The 27,736-nt window shown below is 41.2% G+C and overlaps 2 protein-coding genes and 1 long non-coding RNA gene across 4 annotated transcripts; 2 read left to right on the top strand and 1 right to left on the bottom strand.

The window, feature by feature from the left end:
* Window positions 1-85: 85 nt before the first annotated feature.
* Window positions 86-7,527, top strand: mydgf (myeloid-derived growth factor). The gene is made up of 6 exons (XM_086089592.1): window positions 86-353; window positions 1,699-1,749; window positions 2,092-2,153; window positions 2,901-2,982; window positions 6,065-6,137; window positions 6,767-7,527. Exons 1-6 carry the CDS (start codon window positions 192-194, stop codon window positions 6,844-6,846), a joined length of 510 nt encoding a protein of 169 aa, XP_085945718.1. The 5' UTR covers window positions 86-191; the 3' UTR covers window positions 6,847-7,527.
* On the bottom strand, window positions 5,778-24,772 carry LOC147165855 (uncharacterized). Of its 2 annotated transcripts, none has more exons than XM_086089590.1 (5): window positions 23,310-24,772; window positions 15,159-16,003; window positions 13,513-13,584; window positions 7,728-7,850; window positions 5,778-5,906 (listed from the first exon to the last, which is right to left on the bottom strand). In XM_086089590.1, the coding sequence occupies exons 1-2, from the start codon at window positions 24,282-24,284 to the stop codon at window positions 15,182-15,184; spliced, it is 1,797 nt and encodes a 598-aa protein (XP_085945716.1). In that variant the 5' UTR covers window positions 24,285-24,772; the 3' UTR covers window positions 5,778-5,906; window positions 7,728-7,850; window positions 13,513-13,584; window positions 15,159-15,181. The 2 variants fall into 2 exon arrangements, with proteins under 2 accessions (XP_085945716.1, XP_085945717.1); XM_086089591.1 differs by having other exon boundaries at window positions 5,778-5,903.
* A 378-nt stretch (window positions 24,773-25,150) lies between these two features.
* On the top strand, window positions 25,151-26,022 carry LOC147165854 (uncharacterized). Its single transcript, XR_015096506.1, has 2 exons — window positions 25,151-25,470; window positions 25,556-26,022. It is a non-coding gene; the product is annotated as an uncharacterized LOC147165854 (long non-coding RNA).
* The last annotated feature ends 1,714 nt before the right edge of the window (window positions 26,023-27,736 follow it).

Genomic DNA, 27,736 nt, shown 5'->3' with positions numbered 1-27,736 from the left:
GAAGAAAAGAAAAGTCAGTTGTAGTTCTCATTAGCAATCAATGGGTGGCGACATTGCACAGAAAAACAATTTGACGCCGCTAAACAAATAACAGAAGAAGAAGCCACTCATAACATGGACTAACGAGTCTTTCCAATCCATCACTACAGTCACTTCCACTAAACAGTAAACACACAGTAAACAAGGGAAGAATGGCAACGGCGAAGAAGTTTCGTGTTACTAACTTGACAGTTTGTCTTCTCTTCGTGGTGCTTATGTCACATTATCCGGCTCATGCTTCGGACGAACAAACGAAAACGGTGGAGTTTGACGTGAAACCGGGAGGAACGTTGTACACCTTCACCGAGTCGATTGTACGTATGTTCACGTAAGAACGACTTAATAGTACAGTGTGCATTCGCTCAAAACTGGATTTTTCACGTTTTGTTTCCTATTATTAAGATGCCCTTTTAAAACCATGCCAGTTTACTACTCTGTTGTCACCGCCTCACGACAAGAGCTACTGTCATCTTTGTGTACAAGGCATTTATCAGTTCTCATGCACTATTTGTGATTTTTTTGGCAAACATAAGGGAGTACGTGCTGCCTTCCAGAAAGTTATATCGTTGTGCACCGACTTTTCAGCATGCGGTTATGTCCCATCTGATGCTAAATAACGCGCATATCAAGGGCTTCTGTCATGTTTTGTATTGACTTTTAATTTGAACGCTTTAAAGTCAGCATTTATAAGCTTAAACTGTCACATTTTCTACTTGGACGCGGAATCAGACTACATTTGGTCGCATTTGGATGACGTCATAGCCTGTAAACGACTGACACGTCGCTGGCTGCTACAGGGGTGCCATTCATTGGCTGAGGAATGGGAACTGTAATATGCACCTTGGGGTATTATTTTATCCAACTTTGAAGAAGCCACTTCTCAATTGTATCAATAAATTTATAACATTTTATATACGTTTTTTTTTTTTTTTTTACAAAACTTCATAGTATGTCCACATTGCACCTTTTACTCTTACTAATGCTCTTTATTATTATAGTATTATTGTTATTATAATTATGGTGGTACAGAGTTGGAGTGGTTAATAAAACTCCCAACTTAAGCTTCATCCTCACAGTTCTGAGGTCGATGGTTCTCATCAGCACATGAGTGCCCCAATTAGTCAAGTAGTCGACAAATAATGGATTGTCAAACTGAATCGATTTTAAAAAGCTCAGATGTCTCGTATTTCTTAATAGTTCAGCTTTTTCTTATACCAAATAAAGAACAATAATTGGTTAATAAACAACAGTAATTGCGAGAAAAAAAACGGTTTGTTATTCACTTTAATGCAAAATGAAATTTTATTAAATTATTCAATTAATCAATAGATTAATTGATTCTAAAAATATTCGATAGCGATAGCCTAATTACCATTATTGTTGCATTGATAATCGCATTGTTTACAACTGTGTTTTCGTTGATGTAGTGCAAAATTATTCCACAGTGGGACTGTAGTACAAATACAATTCATTTAATTTTAATAAATCAATTTATTATATTGGATCACTAGTAAAATAATTGTAATTAGATTGTAATTTGCAGGATAAATGCTCTATAATCATACTAATGATAACAATCATCAACTCCCCTTTTCTGACACACAAAACTGACCAAACATGAATGTAGCTGAAGGTGTGTCAACATTCTGTTTCTTTCAGGGTCTGTACGACTGCTCATTCTCGTTCGTTGCACAAGGAGGAACCAATGAGGTTAGTGTCAAAAAACGTTTTCCCCACATGAAGTTGCAGATATCACATCAAACACACAGATGCCGTCACTGCTTTTTCACAATTTTACTGCTCACCCTTAGAAATGTAAGTCTCAAAACGAGTAACCACTCAGGTCAATCAGAATCAGAACTTGCATTTCAGACCGGCTGTCACAATGCGGAATGTTACCTGTGACAGCAGGTGTGGGTCCTGCATTGCAACAGGCACAGCAATGCACATTTAGTATATGTGTGCAAGGGCTGATACATTGTAGTCAATTCCAGTCAACAGATGCTGATTTATTTTTTATAGAGTTGAGCTATGTTGTCCTTTGTTTTCTAGAACTGGCACATGAGTGTGGGCCTTAGTGAAGACAACAAGCTGTTTTCCTGCTCTGTGTGGAGGTAAGGCTAACACACACACGCACACGCACACGCACACGCACACGCACACGCACACACACACTTGGAAACATTTTGAAACAAGCAAAAGCAGCATTCAGAATTGGTGCCCTGTAGGTGGCAGTAATGTCATTAGTCTGCACGCAGCCATACAAATAACTGTTGAAAATGTTACCACCTTCAATGTTGCTTTGGTGCAGGTAATAAGACTAATAGGGAGCGTCAAAGTAGCAGTTAAGTTGGACCGCCCCCCCCCTCCCCAAACAAATTGGAAAAATCAAAATTTTGGAACTTATAAAGTTCCTGTGCGAAGTAAACAATAACAGTGGCTGAGTTTATTGTTTTAAGTTTCATTATAAAGATAATAAGCTACTAGCTAATAATAAGTCTTGTCTGTTTTTGGCAGCATTGTTGTTGTTTTTTAACAGATGTGCTGCTTTTAATATTGTGACATGACAACAACGATCTTGTGGCAGTTTTAATATTGTGATATCACGATATTGCCGTTATCATTACATCCCTACGCGTAACGTAGGTCTTAGCGACTTCAAAGTATGTAACAAGTAGGGCACTCTTATTATTATTATTTTTTGCTCCAAGACACAACTAATCACCAAACAATTCCACACAGGCGACCAAATAACGATCAATCAATCGATTACAATGTCCATCCCTAGTGGCCGCAATGAATGTATGCAAATGAATTAATATGCATGACAACTGATGATTTTGTTTGTTTTCTCTGCTAAGGCCCACAGGGAAATCATACTTGTTTTTCACCGCATTCAAGATGGAGTTGAAGGGAACCAAAGTTGAATATGCAAATGCATTCGTAAGTATAAACAAACCACTTTGTGTCATCAATTTTTTCTTTTCAAACAGGAATCCTCAATCCGCGCGCACCCCCGCACCCCCCCCCCCCCACACACATATATATATATCTGCTTGCTTTAGTCAAGATATGCTTGAAGATATACATTTTTATCACAATTTAAAACAGTTTCCAGGTGTTTAAATCACATGCCTGTGACATGCTTTTGTCAAAATGCACCAAGATTCACAAATTATAGCACACTTTACACACCCTATACCTGGTCTCTGTTGAAATTAGCCACTATTTAGGGGGCGGCGTAAAAGCCCATAATGGCCCAATGACGAGTCAGCCTTTTATTACCATGACGACCAGGAGCGGAGCCAAAGCCTCGCGACTAGACTGGCTTCATCTCTGGAGTAGAACCCAGTGCGTGAGAGAAAAAGCGAGAGCCCATAAAGTGAATAAAATAATTTTAACTTGTCAGAAGCTTACATCGTTAGGTAATACTAATCTGTACATCCAACTAAAAGTCCAAGGCTTCTACAGTTACATTTTAAGAGATAGTTTTAGATTTAGTTGGTTGTATAGTTTCACTCTTGATGGGTGGGCAGACAGTCCAGAGATTCAACCAATTGTGTAAAAACAATTAAAAAAAAATCCATAACAATGCCCTTTTACGTTTATTGCTTTTGCCGGACAGTTAAATTCAAGGGTTCCCCAGTTTTATGTGCCCACACCAGTTGGTAAAATTGATGTTGCACGGTATTTTAGCCACTAATTTAAATTTTCCATTATATGTCCCCTCGAAGAGGTTTCACAAAAATATGGTACTGTATTTACCATTCAAATATGAACACATTCATGTAAAACAAAAATGATGAAAAAAACCAGTTGATGCCCAAACAACTGTGGAGATGACTGTAAACCCTTTTTACACTGCGCTTGGCTTTCACCGCAGTCTAGTGCAAGCGTGTCCAAATTTTGACACTGGTTGCTAAGCAACCGAGCAGGTAGTAGCCTGATGGAACTTCCTGCTGGTTTGGATGTAAAGTAGTTCGGAAACTCTTGGCTAATGAGGCGGTGACATGATGCACTACTAGTAAAACATGTGTGACTACGCTCCGTTTCATTTCACACTTGCAATTCTATTGTTGTGCCAAAGTGCGCCACCACCTGGTGAATGTAGGATTGACGTACTCAAACATCCTGAAGTTTGCGCCTCCTCAGCGTTTCTCCTGACAACGTGTGATCAGTTGGCACTGCGCTGGTGTTGGACAGCAAAAAGCTGACACCGATACAGCGCCATCGCAAAGACACAAGCCCCGGTGACAGTTTCGACTTGCTATTACCTCGGATGTTCTGCGTATGCACCCCCAACCTCCGTCATTGTGCTGATCAAAGTGCTTCCCCGCACTCTTGAGGAGGTTTGGAAAGTACAGAGTCGGCACAAATGTCACATAATCAAAGCAAAGCGGGGCAGAGGACAAACTTTTTTATTTTATTTCTTCATGTAGTCTGTAAATAAGGACGCTTAACACTTTTGTAAATCGCCCATGAAAATGGTGTAATTTAAATTACCCAGAGCTTCTCCAATAGTGGCTTGACATAACATGATGGTCTTGCAAGCAGTGTTCAGACTGCACGTGAGCTGCGTTGTTGTTAGATGCACAGATTAGTGTTATTTGTAATTTGTTTTTTCCCCCCTTAAAAACCCTGATATATAGTCTGAAAATTGATGGATGCATCGTCCTATTTGTTGTCATTGACCCCCCCTCCCCCTTCTGTTACTGTCCTCATGTTGGATGTTATTATATCAGTGATTCCCAACCACTTTATGGTGCTGCGGGAAAAGTATTTAAGATCTCCGTGTGTGTCTTTCTTCAGTTTATTTAAATGGGCCCAGAATTTAAACTAAATGCAGTAAATAAATGTAGACAAGATCATCATCATTTTTTTTTTAATCTCAGGATATTGTAAAATAGCCTTTCCACCAAATACCGATAGTTGCCATTTGTTGTAACTCGCAAAGTAAATCATTTCAGGTGGCGTAATTTTTTGTTAATGTCACTGTTTTATTGAACTAATTTGAGTAAAAGGAGTGAGTTTTTAGCATAGCATTAGCTAATACAGCAAATTTAGTCACTTGACATTTATGCTAACACCATGTCGACACTAAGCACATTATAATTCAACCAAGATGTACTGTAAAAATAAACATTGCTAAAAAAAAAAGAAAGAAAATAATTTAGGGTGCCGGTAACCAAATGTGGTTCGGTTTTTACCCTCACTCCTCCCCTGTCATTTTTAAAATATCATCAAATATACAGAAAAATAAGTGAGTGAACTTTTGGTATAGGATCTGAATGATGCAACTTCCTGTGGATTATTCCACATTTTTCAGAGGCGATAGATAATGTGTTAGGGTCAAAGGACCGCGTGACAACCCAGGGACATAACTGAAGTGTAAATTTACAATAAATAGTTTTGTTTTGGTTCAATAAAGTTTGTGCAGTTGAATCTCATGTTATGGCCAGCCAGTGTTTTTTATTTAAACATATCCAGACATTTTCTGCTGTCTTCATTGTGGACAGAAATGATATCCTGACAAGAGATGCACTATTTGTAAGCCACACTGTATTTTCTGTAATTAATTTTTGATGGGTTGTCCTTAGATTGCCAAAACTAATTCCTCTTTGATTTATTGTTTTATTTCGCAACTTATCTTCCACCGCTTGTCTCCATGGAAACCAGTTTTTATCTATCTCAGGTCGTAGCCCTGACAAAAATCTAATCAGGCAGAGGAGAAGCGAGAAAAAGGTTGAAACTTTATTTGGGTTTCATGGAGGGAAGGTTGTGTTTGGACTGTCGTCCTGAGCGATTGTTGTGGCCACGCCTCCTTCCACCATTAAGGACGTTCGTTCTCTTGGCGTTCCCTCCACCTGCTTCACACACAAACATGTACACAAAGAAATAACCTTACCGAGTACACAAACAACCCCCGTGCAGCATCCCCATGACCTTGTCATATCTTCAACCTCTTCTTCCCATCCTTTCCATCATATTCATGTGTGTGTGTGTGTGTGTGTGTGTGTGTTTCCAGTCACAGGCGGCATTAGCAGGAGGACAGGATAAAGATCTTAATTCAGAGGAATACACCATCGAGGAGTCCGCAGGTGAGCTTTAATCATCTCCCAGTGCTCGTTGTGTCGAGGTCACCCCCACCTCTCATGTGGCCACGCTACATTAGAATTCACTTTAATCAACATTTTTGGCTTGTTCGCTGTCCAGAATGTCAATTAATTACAGCCAACAACTATCCGGACCCGAGAATGATCCAATTTTTGGTCTGTTTAGGAATGGCCACTTCCCCCTCAGTACAGCAGATAATAAAATGCATCTAATGCAGTCGTTCTCAACTGGCGGGTCGCGGCAGACAGGTTGTAAAAAATTAAAGGGGGCTCCGCCGTTTACAAGGGTACCGTCCGACGTTTCAAGGTTATGAATGGTATGCCTCGGGCAAATGCGTAGCAACTTGAAGGGCACACGGTATTCTAATCTAAATGCAGCTGTTTATCAGTAATCTGTTAGTATTCGATGTGACCCACTTCTCCGTGCAGGCCTGTTCCAGTCAGTTGAGACAAAAAGTGCTTTCAAATGTAATCAGATTTGAAGTAAAAAAATAAAAAAAGCTTCAGCCTTCAGGAGCGAAATGAGCTGAAAGCGCTACATTTCTGGCCCATTTATGGCCGCGTCTTTTCTCCTTCATAAAGTAATCTCCTGTCCCTCGTGCCCACCCCCACAGTGACCCACACAGAAGGCAAGTTCAACGCCCAACTGTCCAAGCTGTTGGCGATCGGACGCACGAGACACGAAGAGCTCTGAGCGCTCTGCGTTCGGACGCCGCGTCGGGCATCCTTCCTTCCGGGTGAGCTGCTGACTTTTAGCTCATTCGTCAAAGGTTACGTTTTGGAGAATAGCTGAGGATGATGATGATGATGATGACGACGATGACTATAGAAGAGTATTTGCCCCTCCTGGGCATAAATACTATCAACAAGATCCTTTTGAAATGTCCACCGTTTGATGTTTTACATTAAAGAAGCTTCCCTTTGTCGCTTATTCTAAACTTTTTGAGGCATCATGTTTGCTGATCCGTCAGGGGCTTTTCCATTTGGAATCATAAATGTGCAATTCTAATCATCCGGGCCTCTCAGGACTTTACTGAAAGAGCCCCCAGTAGCACTATAATCCCCAGTATCATCACATCAGAGTCTCCAAAACATTTTCTTCAATATTACGTAAGTGCAACATATTTCACACATCGTCACTATCTGTGAATTTTATTTTTTGTTTTAGGGTGGGGGATTGGCCAGCGGGGATTTTTTTAGAATGATAGATGTTTTTTCGATACATCGTTAATGTGAACTTCGTTTGAAATATTTACAAAACGTTTGTGGTGCTGTTCGGAAGCAATATGCCATCGCGTACCAAATCCTTTGCTTCCATCCCCCAGAGCAAAAAATTCTATAAATTGCTCTCTGATGAATAAAAATTCCAAACACACTTGTGATGTTTGTGCTTTATCTTGTTTGTTTTGATTTGAAAGCTTTAGAAAATAACTTTTTTTTTTTTTTTGGGTGCTGTTTGTCCTGAAGCAAGACACCATCATGTTCTCAAATCTGTTTCTTCTATCCCCCCTGAGGCAACATTTCCCTCTCTAATGAATACACACACAAAAATTCACACGAATGTGACGTTTATACCTTTTTTGCTTTGTGGCAGCCTGTGTAGGTCGAGGAAATGGTTTTCGTAGGGATTTTTTTTGGTCGCTGGTCAGGTGCTGCTCGATGGTCCCAACAGGATGTAAATCACACCGAGGGTAGTGGCTGGGAAAACAAAATGAGATAAGATGTTGATTCATTTTGTACAAACAGGCTTTTTTTTTTGTAACCGCTTGTGATTCTTTATTCAATAAATTTGAGTTGTTACTGAAAATTCTTGTGTTTTTGGCGAACCTCACACATCATCCAATTCAAACCCTTGAGTTGTTCCCTTCACTGCACCTGCACAAAATGGACGAACTGGCCAAATTATTGCTATGACAAGTGTTGTTGCACTTTCTTCACATGTGAAAGTGTATTTTTGTGACCTTTTTGAAGTTTATACTTTGTTGTTTGCTGTTTGAGTCCACAGACGGGGGGAAACGACATCATCTCGATTTGTTTTGACTGTTTTGATATACTGCTACAACTCACTAAGTTCATCTGCTTTGGAAAGTAAGCTTTTGATCCACTTCTCAGTCAATACAAGAAAATGTTCAGAATTTTGATGATGACTAGATCAAGTGATTCCAAATCACTGGAGTGCACAGCAGTCGAGTCCAGCATTTGCCAATATCTGTTGAGCCAAGGAACGTATTTTACCTTCGAAAACATCTCATGGCAACAAAAAAGTCACAAAAAGTTGATACACAGGTTTAAATGCCATATGACGAAAGAGCATTTGTTTGTTCTGCTTGTCACTATACATCACTGGCAGAGATAGATGAACAAAAATACATTATTTTGACAGTTTTTAAAAAGTCCAAAGTTTCAATAACTGCTAATACTAGCTGTCACCGATGAGGGTGAAGGGACGTCTAAGCAGGGCACAATATGATTGGCTGCTTGCAGAGCTGAAACATATCAGTGAGCAGAGAAGGGAGGGGAGACACCATGCAAACACTTTTTCTCTGTTGAATATTGTGCATTGTTCTAAAAAAAATTAATAAAAATGGTGCCAACAGGTCTTAGTTAACCCCAAGGACAACATGAGTAGCCCATGGGTCTGTTCTAAGAATAGCGCACCAGTGATGGGACACTGAAGAAAAATCAAAGCAGAAGGTTGACATTTATTTATTTATTTAAACTCAACATGGTACATTTCTTCTGTACCAAATATTCAATATTCAATAAAATAGTGTTCAGTGGGGGGGGGGGTTGCTTTTATTTACTCAAATATTTTAAGAGAAAGTCATTTTAGAGTTTTAATTTTACTTAGCTTGTCCTAACCGTCATAATCTAAAATTGGCTCATGCATAGTTGGAAGTTAAATATTTTTGGTAAATATTGTATAGATGGCAGAAGATAGTTAACCCGTGCATCATGCAACAGAATAATTGCATCGTGTTTAATGCAACAAGCCCGAATTTCACGCTTCGTAGACGTGTAAATGAATTGCGATGATATCATCATTTATGTTAATACTTTTTGTGACATTTTGTGTCTTGTTGCGCCGTGAGATTTTTCTTATGTAAAATATGTGCCTCGCCGCAATAAAGGTTGGGAAACACTGTATGAGTCTGTGGTTGAATTGTTATGAATTATATTCTTTTTATGTAAATTGTGCCTGCCAGTGAAGCGCTGTCAAATCTTTTATGCGTCTTGTCATGCTCAAGATAAAACTAATTTTACACGCAAATATTCTTAATTTAATCTCTGGTGTGACGCAACAACGCGAGACAGTTGCTCAGCAAACGCGACTCCATTAAAATAAATGTTTAAAAATGTATTTGCCCCATTAGCATGCATCGTCCCGGGATACATATTTTTCCGTGAGATAAAGGGCTTTCATTGTTGCCTCTTCATTTCGCCCGGTCCGGCTTTGCAGGGATGGACTAAATCCCGCAGTACATATGGGAACGTATATGACGCTGATCATTGTGGTCCTTATGCATATACATTATATACGAGTCGGCAGGGATTAATTCATTTTATGTTAAGCCTTAGGGAAAGCAGCTCATCTTGATTGCCAACCCCAAAGCTCTTTAAAATATAAAATAAATGTCACATTGACCTGCAACATTTGACCAGTTGATGTTGACTCCAGCCACGACACCCACGAGGCATCGTCCCTGTAATAAAAGCATCAAAAGCCTTCCCAGCGCCCTGAATCACGCCATCACTTCACTCGTGTCCTCTTTATGACACTCCAGGCAGCCTTTATGTCGACATCACCACTCTTTTGCACTTCTAACGCCCCCCCCCCCCCGCTCCACCAGCAGAATATGAAAATCACTTTTTTTGTTCTAAATACACTCCACGCTGGCAAGAATCGGGGCAGATTGTGATGGCGTGCTATAAAATTCCACTCATGATGTTGCTGCTGGGCAGACACGACTTTGTTTGCCAGCTGGTCCGCCTCTATGCTGCTCCCTCCAAAAATATCTCAGCGGCCATCTGATAAAAGGCTGTCATGAGATGTTGTAAATACTTTTCATGTTCCACTTTTGATGAGCTCAACTTGACTGTGGAGTTTAGAGAATCAAAGGTCAACGCGGCAGATTGGCTGCACTAAAACTGCGAAAATAAAAGATGTTCTCTCCCAATGAAATGACCCCAAAGTGGTACAATTTAGAGGTCAACAAAAATGAATGTTTCATTAAAAATCATATTAAATGTGGGGCGGGAAGTGTTGAAACAGTTACCCTAAAAAGTAACTTAGTTACTTTACTTGCTTTTAAAAGTAACATAGTTACTTTACGCATTACTTGATTTTAAAAGTAACTAAGTTAGACTACAATTTACATAAGGAACACCTGTATACATGTACAATTTTTACTGCACTTAAAACCAACCAAGAATGAAACTTGAGATTGAATAATTTAAATTGCCAACAGATATAATAATCACTGTAGTACCTATAAACCGCCACTAGATGACAGTATTGCTCTTCCCTATTCCAGCATCTCTGCATACTTGTAATATTTGATCAATTTGGTCTTAAAATTACTTACTTACTTCATAATTCTATTGAGACTGTGTGTGTATTCACTGTAATTGTAATGTAATCTTTTTTTTTATTTAAAGGGGAAGCCAACCCCCCCAAAAAGTATTTACAATAATACCTTATATGCAGTGCCACTAGTCTAAACACTAATATAGAATTTATGGAATAGGAATGAATTAAGCAGCAAAATCTGCCTGTTTTAGCCATCTCACTGGTCGGCCATTTTACCACGTCACATTTGGCGAAATGGCCGCCCCCTGAGATGGCTAAAAATGAGTGAATTTTGCTGCTAATTCAAAATTCCACAAATGCAATACTAATCAGAATGCCGTGCTATGAGTAGTGGGGGTGCATAGAACATGTTGTAAAGAAAATTTGTGGGTTGACTTCCCCCTTTTAGTGCAGTCCGATTACTTCTTTGTGGATTTTAATCATGAGATTCTGGATTGTGAATCTGTGCTTGTGTGAGATTCCTCCCACATTTGGGGGAAATAAATGCAGTTTAGGTTGATTTAATACTCAAAATTGCCCATAGGTATGTACGTGAGTGCGAATGGTTTTCTGTCTATATTGCCTTATGCTTGGCTGGCAATCAACTTGCCCTCATGAGGATGAGCGCTGTAGGAAATATAGAAAGTGAATGGATGGATTTGATTTTGTTATATAAACATGTTGAGCCATTCAAGTGAAGTTTTCTGGTGAATAATAAAAAATGAAAATAAAAACTGAAATAGTTTGAATGAAACCCTCACAGCAGATGACAACCATTAATAATCGATCACTTCCATATACTATGAATTCACCAAATGTTTGCGTCGTTATTTTCTTTTTTAGTCCAAAAGATTAAAGCCCAGCTGGCGTTTTGTCATCGGCAAAACAACTATCTTCTTCAGCATGACCAAATGCGAAAGTCACCAAGCAATCTTATCTTAAAAGGAAAAAAAAAAAGAACCTGCTCGAAATAAACTACACAAACACCTCAGGTGTGAGCAACGAGCGACCTAAATGAATAAAACATGGCTTTGCTGTGCTGTAATGAATCAGGACCGCATTCCACAGTCTCCTCTCACACACACCTGCCCCCCGACTTCTCCCCCTCTATTTTGCATCTCCTGATATTTAGAAGGGAACAGATGGAGATTGTGGCCCGGGTCAGTCAAACCATAGGCAGCAAAGGCAATAGGATTTTTCTAACACCAGGGGTCCTTGAAGGACTCAACCAATGGCCAGCTGCCCCCTGTCGAGGGTACGCTGACCCTGTCAGCTCAGAGCCCGCTAGACCCTGCTCTAGTCTTATCTGGCCTGGATACGATTTATCGCTTCCTCCCTCCCCGTGTGTACTTTGGAGCCAAAGCAGTCTGAGCTGCAATTAGTTCCCATTATATCCCAACGCTTGGTGGCGTTTATGCACAACCCCCAAGGTCATAATGCGCTCAGGAGTTGTTGCTTGTCATTTTTGCAATAGTGACGCTCTTTTAAATTCTCTAATTGGACCTTTTTTTTCCTGGTGTCCTTTTAAGGGTTGTACGTGTAAAGAGTGGGCGAAAACTTGATGACTCACACAGGTAGGCATTGGCAAAATGAGAGGCAACGGGAAAACGGATCTCTTCCACTCTTAAAACAGAAAATATTGTAACAACGGGTGTCAAAATTTGTGTTTTAATTTTGAGTGAATTGAAACGCCACCATTTTTTTTTAACGTGTAATTAATGACCGCCCCTTCCTTAATTACTTAATTCCAGTCGCAACGCAGCAGTCTACATCTACGTCAAAATTTAGCAGTAATAAATGTCATTACAATGCATATATTTGTGGAGACTGGGGTCAAGTTAGTTGTATTTTACAATTTTAAAAATGGGCAGATTTTTACAAGTTATTTCATGTTAAAGATGAGCTAGCTCTTAATATGAAAAGAAAAATGCACTGAGCTGTCAACATAATCACTTGTTTTGTTTTTTTACAATACAGTACAAATTTTAACTCAATTTGATGAATTATGAAATTGTATAAAAACGTAGATTTTTTGTTATTGTACATTTATAACAGATATAAAATTTGCAATTAAGCGTGAGTTAATTATTGAAGCCAAGCGATTAATTACGATTATAAAAATTAATCGCCTGACACCCCTAATTCTAACATGTCATCTATGAAGCAATGTCGTTTTAGACTTTCTTAATAATCCAAGTGCTGACTTGGAGCCAATCACAAGAAGGAGTCATGCCATATTGCCTATAACAAAACTCAACTCTGGATTTTGTTGTGTCTGGGTCATTCCAGCACACAGTTGTGCTGTCCAAAGTTTTGAATGCAATCTTATACAGGATACTCACGTACATCAATTCCCACGCAATCAGAATGAGTTAAATCAAACAAAAATCAATATATATATATATATATAATATTTGGTGTTACTCTGTTTACCTTTTCTGCTGACACTGACACAAAAGCATCAGCGCTCCCTAAAGTGCAAAACCATCTTTTAAATACGCTGGTCTCCAGCACTTTTTGCACCTCCAGCCAATCGTGCCACAATCACAGTCGACGAAGCGTCACGCAACGAGCAAAAGTGCCCGCAATCTGTTAGAGTGAACATGCAATTTAGCGGGCACAATTTGGGATCATCAAGCCCGACGAGTGCAATCTGTGGGTGCGGCGCGAGCATCTGCACGGGGGCTCTTGTTACCAGGACATTAACCCAGACAGATGTTATGACGGCCTGTGTGTGTTGCGTCTAAGTACCAGAGAGATTTGTCGACAAGCTGTTCTTTCCTTACTCACCCCAAGTCGACGTCCCGTCACCTTGGAAACCTGGTCCGCCTCAGCTCATTGTGGCCCGGCCTTGAAATTCTCCTGTTGAATAGAAATGATCCTTCATTCATGCCGTTGACTATTTGCAATTTTCTCTTCACCTCCATCAACAAAACGTTGTCAGACCGTCTCCAATCGTTGTTTTTAGCACTATAACATCTACTGTATGCTAATTTTCATTCATTTGCATACAGTATGTACAGTGTATTAGCATAAGCCATAGGGGTCTTTTGGTGACAAAATGTTATGGTTTGATTGTACATAACAGAAACAAGCACAATGCATCATGGGATATATTAGATTAGTAAATATGTTCGATATTCTAATGACTATCGTTCACTGGTTTTCAAGGAGCATGTGGGAAGATACATTGAAGAGACTCTATACTTTTTATTAAGGATTTACAGTATTCAGTGTTCTTTTTTGCATTGTGTTGCGAACAAACGTCGGACTTAAGAGTGAGTTTCAGAAACGTCAGAAATAATTCTCAGCTCACGTTGGTTACCTCGCAATCAAAGTACTGATTGTCGCGCTTGTTTTTCGCTTTTTACATTTTTTTTGTTAATAAGTATTATCACATTTGGTTTTGTAACCATGGGTCCTAAGAAAGATAAATAATAAAAGCTTGAAATTAATAAATAATTAATAAATAAATATATGAATAAAGTTCAACAAAAGTTAAGTATAAAAAAAAAAAGTTCGGCAAAAGTGAAGTTTTTTTTTGTTGTTGCAAAAACTATGTAATTATTTGCATTTTATTTAAATACAATTTTATACAGTATAATATTGTAAACAAAAATTCAATAAACAATTTTGTGCATGAAATAAAATTAAAACAAAAATGCTTTTAAAAAAAGAAGAAAACTAACTTTTTTACTAAAACTGTAATTATAGCAAAAATATCCTTCATTTTAGTCCTTGATCATTAATTTAATGCATGAGCCTTTGGGGTATGATTTTAAGTGTGATTTTAAGTAGATTGATTTTTATCGGAATAAAGACGTTTGAAAGTGTGTCACGCAGAAGTGACGTCATCTAGCAGCAGCCAATAGAAAAGCACCTTCAAATCATGTCGCTCTTCGGCGGCAATTTTTCACGTTTGACTTTTGTTTTTTAACAATACACTTTTTTTTTTTACTAAAACTAATACTGAAACGGACTAAAACTAAGCATTTTTTAAATAACAAACTAATACAACCACGTAAAAAAAAACTAATCAAAACTAACTAAATTTAAAAAACAAAACTCAAAATGAAATCACAACTAACTAAAATGAAAATTCCAAAACTATAATAAACCTGCTCGGTTGTGAAACTCTTCTTCTGTGAAACTCATGTGCCTATCTATGTCTGTATTATACTGCCCCTGGTGGCCGAGCCGCACACATCTAAAATAGCACAATGTGGTGGGCTAAAATAGATGAATAGCATTTCCTTTCATTTCAACAGGATAGTTGATCTGAGATACGAGTTGTGAGTTATGAGCGTAGTCATGGAATGAATTCGACTCATAAATCAAGGTACAGCTGTATAGTGGATACGGGAGCGATTCCGAACAGTCTGTGCGAAGCGCTTTCCGAGTCCTGCCTGTGAAAAGTGCTACATAAATAAACGTACTTGCTGTTGGAGGGGCCGCAGTCTCACACCGTGGTTGAGAGCAGTCTTCTCTTCTCAGGGTAAGGAGGAGCTTTGCGGGGGTCCTGCGTTGTCTTTGCGGGCTCTGAGGGTCTGTGGTGAGGGTATGGCGGAGGCTTGCGACCCTTGCGGCCTTGCGCCTTGGCGGCCCCCGCCAGGGGCGGCCCCGCCGAGGACGCTCGCCTCTGTCCGTCCGCGTGGGCCGGCGTCTCCGAGGGGTCCGCGGGTGGGCAGCTGGCGGACGGGTGTCGAGACGTCGCGGACGGACAGAAGCGCACGGTGGGCGGGCGGTCGCTCCGCGGCGGCTCGATAATGACAGATGGGCCGAGCACGGCGGTCGGATGACACTTTGGGGACACCGGGGAGATGGGGCTAATCATGACGGAGGACGAGCCACCCGGGGAGGATGGCGGGGACTTGGGGAGGTTGACCGTCAACGGGGAGAGTCCGGGGGTGGGCGGCCGGACGGGGAGGCTTCTTTGAGGGGACGGCGTGGGGTGCGGCGGAGTGGAGGAATCGTGATTTTTGACTAACGTTAGCAACCCTCCGCGTCGGGGGGAGCTTCCCAAGCGAAGAGTTCTGGTCAACTCTGTGCTTAGTTGGCATGGCAACTCAACTGGGGGGGATCTCCTCCCACTGGGATGGTCTCTCCTCAGGGTGAAAGTGGCTCCTCTGTGGTCTATTGAGACGGAGGGTCTCGGATGGGCGCTGATTACCGTCACCTCGTTTGAGCCGGAAGAGGAGCAGCTCTCGCCTCCTGCTGCCTGGTGCTGATCTTCTTCATCCAGGTCTAAGCAGGAGGTCAGATAGTCGATCTGATGCACCACCTGGATGAAAACACAGTTATAGTTAGCTAGCTAGCTAACTGGGGGGGGGGGGGGGGGGGGGGGTTGGACGTCGCTCTAGTGCTAACTCCCTTCATTTGTTGCCGCGTGTAAGAGGCTGGCAGTTGGTCTTGGTAGACCTTACTGCTTGGCTTTTCATTTGATGCTCATTAACTAGCTAACTATCCCTAGCCACTAGGAGGTGGGAATCTTTGACTGTGTCACGATTCGATTCAGATTTTTTTGGGCCTGCGAGTCGATTCATAATCGATTTTGGATCCGGAACGATTTTGGATTCAAAAGGATTTGATTGACAATGATTTCTGCTTCGATGTGCAAAGAATCGCCATGAGGTACTCCAGTCTGACTCGCTAATGCTATTTAGCGCGCTAGTCGCGGCACTTTTATCACGCAAAAGAACGGTTATTCATAAAAAAACGCTTCAGGAATGTGTACTGAGAAGCATCTTAACATTACTCACCGGTATATGCTCTTCCTACACTGCAAAAAAAAATATACAATTTATTGGCATTACACAATGGCGACCTTTTCCTTCTACTACAACTTAACAGTGTATCAAACGCGTGGAACCACACTGCCCCTAAGTGGCCAAATTGAGCACAACACGAACAGCGCTCCCAATAAAGGCACACACAAACAAGGGCAAGCCAGTATAAAATAATTTAAATCAAATCGATTCTGGGGCATTTAAAAATGATTCAGAATCATACTAAATGAGAATTGTGACTATAATGAGAATTGATTATTTTTGGCACACCCTATTAGCCACCATGTAGCTCGATGGCAGCATGCTGCACTTTAACCTTTACAGGTGAAATGTATTCGATTTTCTCTCAACTTTTAAATACATACGTTCTGACTCCGTACGTCCGTTTCGTGTTTCAGTACTTTTTTTGCACAGCTGGAGCTGAACATCCAAATTTCTTAACCGTACATGTTCATCATCTAACACGTAATTATCAGTTAAGCACAGCTCATCCATCCTATTAAGCAGATAATGTGCTTTTAGATGATCCGATCATGGCTTGATCGGATTTATGGGAACGTTTAGTGCAGGGTTTTAATTATGAGGGTTAAATAATGAATACAATGTGTGGCTGTCATTTGGCACACTTGAAACACGAACTATTGACAGTTACATTGATGATAAGCAAGGACTTGAATGTTAGCATACTTCGTATTTGTGTGAAACAGCATGACATCAAAATATTTAGTAGTATCCACTTTTTGTTTTTTCTTAGTTGCTGCATTTGAAATGTCAACATTTAAAGGCGCATTCATAAACCGATAAAAGCACACAACGTTAAATTGCAGGAAGTTTGATGGTGTTTGACATTTATGAAGGAGAAAGTCAATGTGCAATTATGAAAATTGATGTTTTGCGTTTGATTGCGCGATTTTATTTTATTTTTTTATTCCAGGTGTGCTTCGTCCCAATAAAAAATTGGTGGGAAGCGCTGATGTAAAATACGTGAATATAGACGGACACAGTAAGATAATGATTGCAAAAGGGACCATGTATATTTATATAAGCCAGTCACAGACATACACACACGGGAGTAAAATAATGGCAGCCGCCATGATTGGAGAAAATGACTCCGGGGGAAATGCTTGACCTCTCCCTCCACCTGTGCATGGAGAAAATCCTGAGCTGCAACAGAAGCATTATGTGTGTGTTTTTTGTTTTTTTAATGTTCAAAAAAACATCCTTGCTGATGTCAAAGGATGACCTGTTTTCCCCCCCGTCATGTAGCTTTGTGGCGGAGGCATTTGGTTATACTTTGATGTGCAGAGTGGCTGTTTGTGCGTTGTGTGATGCTGGGCGAGCAGCTTGTTATAATGTCAGGAATCACCAGAGATAAAAGGAGCGCAGGACCCTGATTTACCGCTGCTGCAGCTCCCAAGTGTGTTGATGATAAACAATCGTTGTTCTTCGCGTCGTGCTGAGGAATGCTGAGAGACGTTCGCGCTGTCGAGGAGTTTTGCACGAATGGCGGCTAATGATGTGCTTTTAATGAGCCCAACGTTCTCGATATTGCGGTAAGTTTGTTAGTTATGTAGAAATTTTCAATTAAAATGGACTTTTTAGGTGCATGTTATAGGTCTTCTAAAAGTTGTGTTTCTCTCCATTAAGTGTGAAATTCATATTTTCTGGAAGCAAGCTGCACTTAACTCATTTACATAATAACTGCCCCCCCCCCCCCCCCCCCCCCCCCCATAGAATTTCGACTTCCATGACATGATCAGTTAGGCGAGGTAAAGATTCAGAGCCACTATCAAGTAGGGATGAACAACTTTGAAAAAGTCATCTTATTGTGATCCTCCCCCTCCTTAATATTATAATTGTGGTTTGATATGCAATTATTTTTATCATGTATTTTTTAACAAACGCAAGCAATAAACAACAATAAAGAGTATCAAATTTAATATACATAAAGAAAAAAGGGTACTGTAAGGGTCAGTTTTGTTCTCCAGACTTATTATTTTAAATGTTTTATTTTCAAAATAGACGAATGAATTCATATCAAAGTTTATTCATCTACTTCAAATAAATTTGTTAAATTACTTAACACGTTGACTGCTGAACTTATCAGTGTGATGTTGTTTTGTATTCGATTGATTGCTCATCCCTACTATCAAGTGAATAGTGGAGTATATGAAGTGCTGTCCCAATGGGTGAAAATGCGATTACTGTGAACTCTCATTATTCACAAGGGGTCAGAGACCAAAATTCGCCGCAAATAGCAAAAATAAATAAATAAATGCAGCTCCATTAGGAATCTTTACTTAAGAATTCAACTTGTTTTATGACCACGCCCATAACTCAAAACACTCGTATCTCAAATCGTGTTTGAAATGAATGGGAAATGCCATTATTCTGTTCTTGCCCCATCCCGTGCTTTTTCCTGTTGTTCTCGCCTTGGCCACCAGGGGGCAATTCAGTACAGACTGTACGTAAATTCGCAAAATGGCCCTTTCTTTTCCACACTGAGATCTGCTTCTACAAGTAGAAGCTGCTTGCCTGTTATTATTTTTTTTTAAATAAATAGTTGTATATGCCTTTTTTTATATTTAATGTTAGTATTATAAATACATAAATAAAACAACATCACACGTTTCTTATATTTTTATAGTGAAAATGTCCTTCGATTTCATCTTTGTCAATTTCATAAATGAGCTTTTGGGACTTACTGTAAATGTGTTTATTTCGGTATTACTGTGAGCTTGCACGCTTGCAATTGCTCTGCACTCTAAAAACGAATTAAACCTTGAAGAAGAAGAAAAAACACAGTATAATGAAAAAAGGCAAAAATCCTGATGGCCACAGACAGCACTGGATTCTGGCCATGGCTTGAAAGTGGCTTCGGATCTTCGGCCAGTCTGGCTTGTCATTTTAATGGTGTGAGCAGTTCTAATATAGGTTAGCCTACATAAGCCTACATAAACAAAGAATTACTTGATTCGTGTTTAATTTTACTCTTCCCTTCCCCCCCTTTTTTTCCGTAGAATTTTACTCTTGATGGGTGGGCAGGCACGCACACCTGAGACCCAACTACTAGTTTTCAAACCATTTAAAAGTTGAATGCACCAAATTTGGTTTAAGGTACAGAATAATAATTTGCAATAACTCTGGAGTCTTTCATTCTTCGTGACTGTTATTCTAATGAGCAGACATTTAATCCGGTAAACGCCCGTATAGCAAAACATCGCCTTTCTACTTTCTTTCGCTCTACTACTGTTGGTAGCGGCTGTCAAATGAGTTTAAACTTAAAAGCAGCTGCAGGATCATTAGCATTCAACCAGTAATTGGTTCCTAAATCAAACGGAGGGAGCGGGTTCATGCAACAGAATGATATAACAGGCCTTTGAAATACAGAAAGGCGACAAAAAGTCTTGTCTGTCTTTGATGTGTTGACTCTTTTGTGAAAACGGGGGATTTCAAGTGTCAGCCTGTTGCCACAACCTCCTGTCGAGGCGAGGTGCTCTTTCATCAGCCGTATATCAACACGGGCGCACGCCAAGCGTCCCCCCCCCCCTGCCCCCCTCCGACCCCGGATGACGAGGTTAATGCCCGAGCTTTATCACTGACCCGGCGGATGCGAATGAAATGCGGATAATGTGCAAGGCGAGGGGCATGGCAATAAATGCATAGTGAAAGGCGGTGCAGCTGAGCCTTGAACAGCATCTGTCCAGGAGAGCGAAGAGTTTGGAGGAAAATGGATGATGATGATGATGATGATGATGATGATGATGATGATGATGATGATGATGATGACGGCGCAGGTGGAGGAAGAACACAGAGAAGCAGGTGGGCGTTTCACCTAATGTCACGGCGCATCATCTCGGGAAGCCCGTGAACGCATGTGGCAAATGAGGCGTGACTTGGGGGGGGGGGGGGGGGGGGACAAGAAAAAAAACAACTACGCATGACTTGAGAGCAAACATTGCGCACGATGGAGACGAGAGATGCGAGTGGGAGCAAGAGCGGAGTTGCGGGAATAATTTGCAGACTGTGTCGGATGCACCCAACCCAAATGCTGACTCTCTAATGCATATTTAATTCTGCTGAAGGCGTACAGTTTGAGTATGCAAAGTCATAAAAGTCTAAAGATGGGGGGGGGTGTCATAAGGAGGTGGGGGTTGGTGAGGTTCTGCATTTTTACTTTTACGGGTCCAATGGTTGGTCACCTGGGGCGGTATACCCTCAAGGATACTATTGGGACCCTTACACTTTGTACAAAATGTAACTCGAAGTACACGTTTGTGTTACAGATTACTGTCTAGATCAGGGATGGTCAACTTCACAAAATGGCTTTTCCTACCACACCTGATCAGTTGAAAGTTGTAATAACAGCATTCACCAGTAGATGGCGGACATCACTTAGTAGCTGCACTTGTCTACTCAACTAGTATTTTTTTCTGTAAACTGCATTCCTTTCAAACGACGGCGTATTAGGGCCACGTATAAATATATATATTTTTTTTTTTCAGGGCAGGGGCAATATTCCGAGAAAAAAACGTGTAAATCTGTGAGTTTATAAAGTGGCAAATTTGGCACTTTTTAAAGTGGCAGATTTGCGAGAAAAAAACTCAGAAACGTACGAGAAATACATGTAGCGTATACTCAAATGTTTGTGCCAAAACTTTTCGGTCAAGTTTTCAAATATGGAGATAGTATTTGATTAGCAGAAATGAACCATTCACTCTTTGAAGCGTTGGGTACGGGCCAGCTGTTTCCAGAATTCTTATTTGCACATTCATACATTTTTGGTATTTTTGTACAAGTGGCTTAGTTGAATCTGCTGCTCTCCGTCATTCACTAGCATCTGATTGGTTAGTGTTTAGTCAGCTGATAGGGGATCAGGAAGTGTTGCCGCTTTAGCTGTCCTGTATGACAAGTAAAGTTTAAATTAAGAATGAATCCATCTTCATCCTGCCTTTTCATTTTATAAACAGTGTCCCATTAACCTGCACCAACGAATCCTCACATTAGACTATAGCCAGCTATTTCTCGTACGTTTTGGAGTTTTTTTCTCGCTAATCTGCCATTTTATAAAGTATTTTTTTCTTCTTTAAAGTTTTTTTCTCAGACTATTGTCCCCGCCCTCTCACAAAGGGTTAGCACTTATTTGTATCCTTACATGCAAACAGACTTATTAAACTAACTCATTTAAATGTTTATTTATGTACCTCTTCTAACCGTAAACAGTATTTTTTTTTCTACCTCACTTTTGAACCTGGTAGGGTACATTACAAAAAGTTGTACCTTGGAGAACAAAAATGGCACCTTTTTTTCCTGAGAGCGTGCAGTGGCACCTTGACTTAAGAGTTTAATCCGTTCTGTGACTAAAATTGTAACTCGGTTCACTTGTACAGTCGTGCCCTGAGATATGAGTGACCCAACTTAAGAGTTTCTCAAGACAAAAGCAGTCATTTGGTTGTTTTCCCCCATTTTACTTACAGCTCGCTAGCTTAATGCTAACACATAAAGGGAAATGGCATAGACAGGGTAAAAAATAGCATCTAGCCTAGGTTGTCGTCTTATCGCTTTAAAGGGAAGTCAAGTCAAAAAATGTATTTACAATATAATGGTCTATACACCCATACTAGTGTAAACACGGCATTCGGTTAATATTGCGTTTGTGGAACATTAATTAAGCAGAAAAAAGTTTTTATCGCCATTTTGTCCCTTGCTGACGATTTGAAAATGACACCACCGTTGTTCAGGGCTCAAGTAACGACCTCTCACGACTCACCTGTTGTCTGAGTTTGGTCATGTGACGTTCGCAAGCAGTAGAACAACTCACATGCATATATTCTTTATCCTCTGCATAAAACTATATAAATATTACTGCAGTTGACTCTTTTTTCGTTTGTGTGGCTGACTATTATACTGCCACCTGGTGACCCATGTAATTATGTTATTACTAAATGTCTTTTTAAAGTACAATGAGTACTATTTTCCAGATTGAAATAACACATTACATACATTTTAATGGGTTATTTATTTAGCGAGGCTGGAACGGATTAATGGCATTTCATTAGTTTCAGTGGGGCAAGATGATTTGAAATATGAGTGCTTGAGTTACGAGCGTGGTCACAGAACAAATTAAACCAATAACACAATTACATTTTCTGCATTGGAATGAACTGAAATGCTATTATATATATATATATATATATATATATATATAATCTTTTCCAGTCCTCTGAAAAACCAATTTTTTTTTGTTTTTAATAAAGAAACAGCACTTTTGTGAAAGTATATAAAAACATTAAGAAAATGTAAAAAAAAAAACTGATTCTATTAAGTGTGTAATACTGTATGTACTGTAGTATTCGTGAATTGGATGTGTGCCTTTTAAGAGGCGTGGCCTAGTTAGTGATGTCAAGTGCTGGAGTTGGATTGAGTCGGACCCTGCAGCAGGTTTTGACTTCAATTAACTTCTTAAGTTTATTGTTCTAAAGGATGCGTTCTAAAGAATTCCAGACTATGGATGAAACTCTAAAACATCCTGTCATCCATCTTCTTATAACAATCGTTGTCATTAGTGTCTCGGGTGCGCGGTCGTAACAGAGCTCCGAGGGAAACTATAACTCCAACGTGGGCCCGCGACAATTTAATTCAATCTAATTTAGAGTCTTCAATTAATCTAACGTACATTCGTGGAATGCGGGAGAGCTCTGAAGTCCCTGGAGAAAATAAACGGACGGTAGCGCAAGAACATACAAACTCCACACATGAACGGTCTGAGAATCAAAGCCAAACAAACCAAAATCTCTTTACCTCTTTCATTTCCTGCTGAACATCCCTCAGTGCCGTCAGAACCTGCTGCAGGTTGTCCACCACCCGCTTGAGCTGGTTCCGCACCATTTTCCTATTGCACTCCGTTCCCTTCCTGCGTGATTCCGCATCGCTCTTTGGTTTATGCTGGACCCACCGGGCCTGGTTGCTGCCCAAAGCCGGGATGCGCTTGCCGTGTTTCCCCGGCCCTCGCAGAGTGGTAGTAAAACCCAAACCTCTGTGAGGAACCTCAGTGGAAAAAATGACTCCGTTGAGCGGAGCGCTGGAGCCGTCCACAGGTGGTTCTCGGAGCGCGCTCGGGTCTCTTTGGCTCTGACAGTTCCTGCTGATGTAACTGAAACTAGATGTGAAGCCACGGTGTCCATCTTTTGATGATCCCTGAGGGTTTGCGCTGAGCCAGACTGATGACTGAAGGTCTCTCTGGTGAATAACATGGCTGGTGTAGTCCCAAATGTCCTCGCTCCTCTCCTCCATGCAGACGCCAACCTTCGAGTCCGGGCTTTCGACGAGAAGCGCGGGAGTAGGAGCCGGCGGACTTCCCACGAGAGGGCCGTATTTCGGGGAGCAAGATGTGGGAGTGTTTCCGATGCTAACAGGATCGAGTTCCACTTCGGACTGTTTGGACTTTACCGGACTACCTTCCTTCTGTTTCCCCAAAATGTGGTGGCCCCTCAGCACCACCGGCAACATCCTGGCCATCCCCACGCCATTGCAACGCAGCTCGCTCTTCTTGGCTTTGTTCTTCCCCGGGATGGAGAAGATCCCGATCCCTTTGGTCCTCTCCAGAGGGGCCAGGTTGTCATGGAGCTCGGTATTGGATTTGTAGGGCCCGTTGAGCCCCAGGTCGGCGCTCTGCTGGGACTTGAGACTGTTGCGCAGCCACGGGATGAAGTGAGGGGCATGAGGCTTGAAGGCTCTGTGCTCCTTGGCTGCCGGAGCCCTGCTGTCAGAGAACATGCTGACGGATGACGTCCACGAGAAGCGCGGGGGGGACGGACTCCTGAGATGGCGAGAGCTTCCTTCTCCGTTGCCATAAATCTCCTCCCACTTTTGCCATCAACTTGGGCAGTATCTCCTCAATCTGTCTTCGCTTCCTGCTTTTTCATCTACAACTTTTATCCGATTTGCTCCCACTCGCAGCTCATCTTCAAACCACCCGAGCCTCGTTTCCTGTTTTTGATCTTATCACCCAGCCTCCTTTTTTTCCTACCTTCTCCCCCCGACTTCTGTCTCCGGAGCCTCTCAAGCCCTCCTTTGGACCTGCGTCTCCTCTTTCAGCCCTCCAGCGTCTCACTGGCTCGCAACGGCGGAGGATTCTCGACTCTCTCAGATCTCTCTCTCTCTCTCTCTCTCTCTCTCTCTCTCTCTCTTTTCTGCCTCCCCTCTTTTGCTCTGCAGCGCGCTGCACTGCCTCCAATTCCCACTCTTTTTTTCCCTCCCACTCCCTCTCACGATTCTAACTCACTGCTCTCTCTCTCTCTCTCTCTCTCTCTCTCTCTCTCTCTCTCTCTCTCTCTCTCTCTCTCTCTCTCTCTCTCTCTCTCTCTCTCTCTCCTTTATCGTCTCCTGTCATTGCAACTGTCCCGTTCGCCTCCCTTTTCGCCACCCCTCCCTCGCACCCTCCCAGCAGCTGAACTCCAATCAAGATGCCAGTGTTATTAATCCCTGGTTAGCCAGCATGTGTGCCCACGTGACGCACCCCCCCCCCCCCCCCTGCCTGCGTTCTCATCTGATTACTCCTTACCCCGGCTCAGCCCTCCACAATTAAATGCTGCTTTAGCTACCAGAAGGGGTTTTAGGCGAGGGATGCAAGAGGTGCAAAAGGGGCAAATGATTGCAACCTACAAGATCAAGCTGCCCTGCTGCACATAGTAGCAAAAACCGCCACGGTATACAGTAGTACAAATAGTTTTTTTGCGCAAAAGCAACTTTTATTTCAATTACGCAGAGACTGCTATTTTCGGCTTTCCCCGTCGCTCGAGTAGTAATTCTTGAGCTTTCTTGTCTCTGACAAGCCCGGAGATGCCTCCCAGGTACCCTCTTCGCTATTCATGCGGCTGCTCGGGTCCCTCCCTCTCCCTTGAAAAGACGGCAGCGCATCCCTGACAGTTTTGTTGTCACTCAGCAACCGGCAACTCAAAAAGTGCGTGTGATTCTGCGAGTCAGCACTCCGATGTATTCCTCTGCCAATGCCCTGTTGATATGTTTACATCCTGTGACATGTGCAGGTACATGAAGGGGAGGAGGATGTCGGCTCGGGAGGGGTGCTGTACAATCTGCAGGATAAGAAGATTCCCGCCTACATGTCGACAGACTGCTGTCGGCTAGTAATGACCACTAGTCTGGATTTAAAAAGAAGAAAAAAAACAATACAGAGTAATAGAGCAGCTTCTCTTAATCCTGTGGAGCTTTCTTGATCCGCACGGCATACTGGTGCATGCGGAGTGGGCACAAAGTCCGCCGCTGAGTAATTATGAGGATGCTCAATCAGGGATGTCCTATATGTTCTGCTTTTACACAGTGTGAGAGGTTCATGTACAGTTTTTAAAGGAAGAAGTTCAGGCCTCAGTCTGGAAAGGCCACAAAATTAGGGATGCCTGAATAATGAGATCTAATAAAGGAGTTGTATTGTAAATTCTGCCTTGACAAATATACTGATGCTCAATTTCTATATCAATAAACTAGAAATGCTTTATGATTGTGGTTGGGGTTGCAGTTTTTATTGTAGAGCTGCAGTGCATCATATTGACAACAGTTTCATACATTTTGGGATGAGAGACAGGCAAGCTATGACGCACAACTCTTAGTATGATACAATATAGAGCACATCAATAAACATGCAATAGCGAAAGTTAAGACAGTCCATCAATAACACCGACAATATGCAATAGAAATATTGGTCATCGTAATTTGTAATAGTAATCGACGGTGTGAATGTGAGTGTGATTGGTTGTCTGCCCCCTGACTGGCGACCAATCCAAGGAGTAGTCTGCCTATTACCCGAAAAGCTCCCGCGATCCTCAACAGGATAAGCGGTACCGGTTTTTACATCACTTACTGTAATGCCCTTATGTGGGAAAGGAGAGCCTGTATGTCCAAAACTGAGACCAAATTGTCCCTAATGAAGCGGCCAACCAATATAAATGTCCCTTCAAAAGTTCCATCCATCCATTTTCCACAGTGCTTTTCCTCATTTGGGTCACTGGTGAGCTGGAGCCAAGGTTATTGTACTAAATGAAGACTAGCAAAATAATGAAAACGTAAAATGAAATAAATAAATTGCTAATGAAATAAAAGAAGAAACCCCCCCCCGGCAAACTAACTAACTAAAGAACGAAATTTCTGTAGAAACTGCGTGTGAAGGTTGTAAGGCTGAAGGGAAACCCGTGGAATGATATTGAACGTTATGGAACGGTATACAACGACCTGGAATGGGCTGAACATGCTAAAGTTGGAATGGTTTGAATTTATCCAGAAATCTAGAAGCAGTTGAAGGATAAAAAAAAATAGCAGGGTAGGGGGCGAGAATCCAGGGCGTAACTAATCAATTGGCCAAGATGGCCGCCGCCCTGGGGGGGGTGCGGAGGTCAAGAATCCAGGGCATACCTAATCACTTGTCCAAGATGGCCGCCCCCGAAAGAAACAAATTATAGTGAAAATATCCTTCACTTTTGTTGTTAATAATTAATATACATGAGCTATTCGGGGTTCATTAAATGTCTCAGCTTGGCCAACTGGACTGCTTCACACCTGGTAAAACAGAAGGAAAACATACATTTAAAATTCCTACATGGAATTTAAACATTTATGGTTTACCCATGCAGGTGTCTAAGAAGCCTGTAAGCACAGAAAATGTTTTTTTTTTTAAATCTCACTATAGGTAAGCATCTGTAGCTGTTAGTTTTGTGACCTGCATGAGAGTGCAACAATTTTTTATTTTTTTTACCGCAGAAAAAGGTCAAACTTTTTTTTGAGAATTGTAGTTTACTTTGTGACTTTAAAAAAACTAAAAACTAAAACTGATACTAAAACTAATAAAAACTAAACCCAAAAGACATTCTGCAAAATATAAAAACTAACAAACCTGCTCTAAAAACTAATTAGTCTAATTAAACCTAACTGGGGGAAAAAAAGTCCAAACGAAATTAAAATGAACTACAACTATCCCTTCTGACTTTTAGTGAGAGGCTTCATACCCCCTGCTTTTCGGATTATATTTCTAATTGTATTAGTCATGCCATATATGCCAAAACGACTCAAGTCAATAACAAAGCTTGTGATGGCCAAAGACTTTTGCACAGCACTCTATATTTATTACCCTTTTTAAGACCTTGAATTGATGTCTCTTAAAAGGCTCTATTTCCCTCCAATCAGCCAGCCTCTTGGATGAGCTCCATAAATAACACGGC

This window comes from Leptonotus elevatus, chromosome 11 (assembly GCF_054856555.1).
Source record: "Leptonotus elevatus isolate MCC_2025b chromosome 11, RoL_Lele_1.0, whole genome shotgun sequence".
Taxonomy (NCBI): Eukaryota; Metazoa; Chordata; class Actinopteri; order Syngnathiformes; family Syngnathidae; genus Leptonotus; species Leptonotus elevatus.
This window is presented reverse-complemented; position numbering and strand designations above follow the sequence as displayed.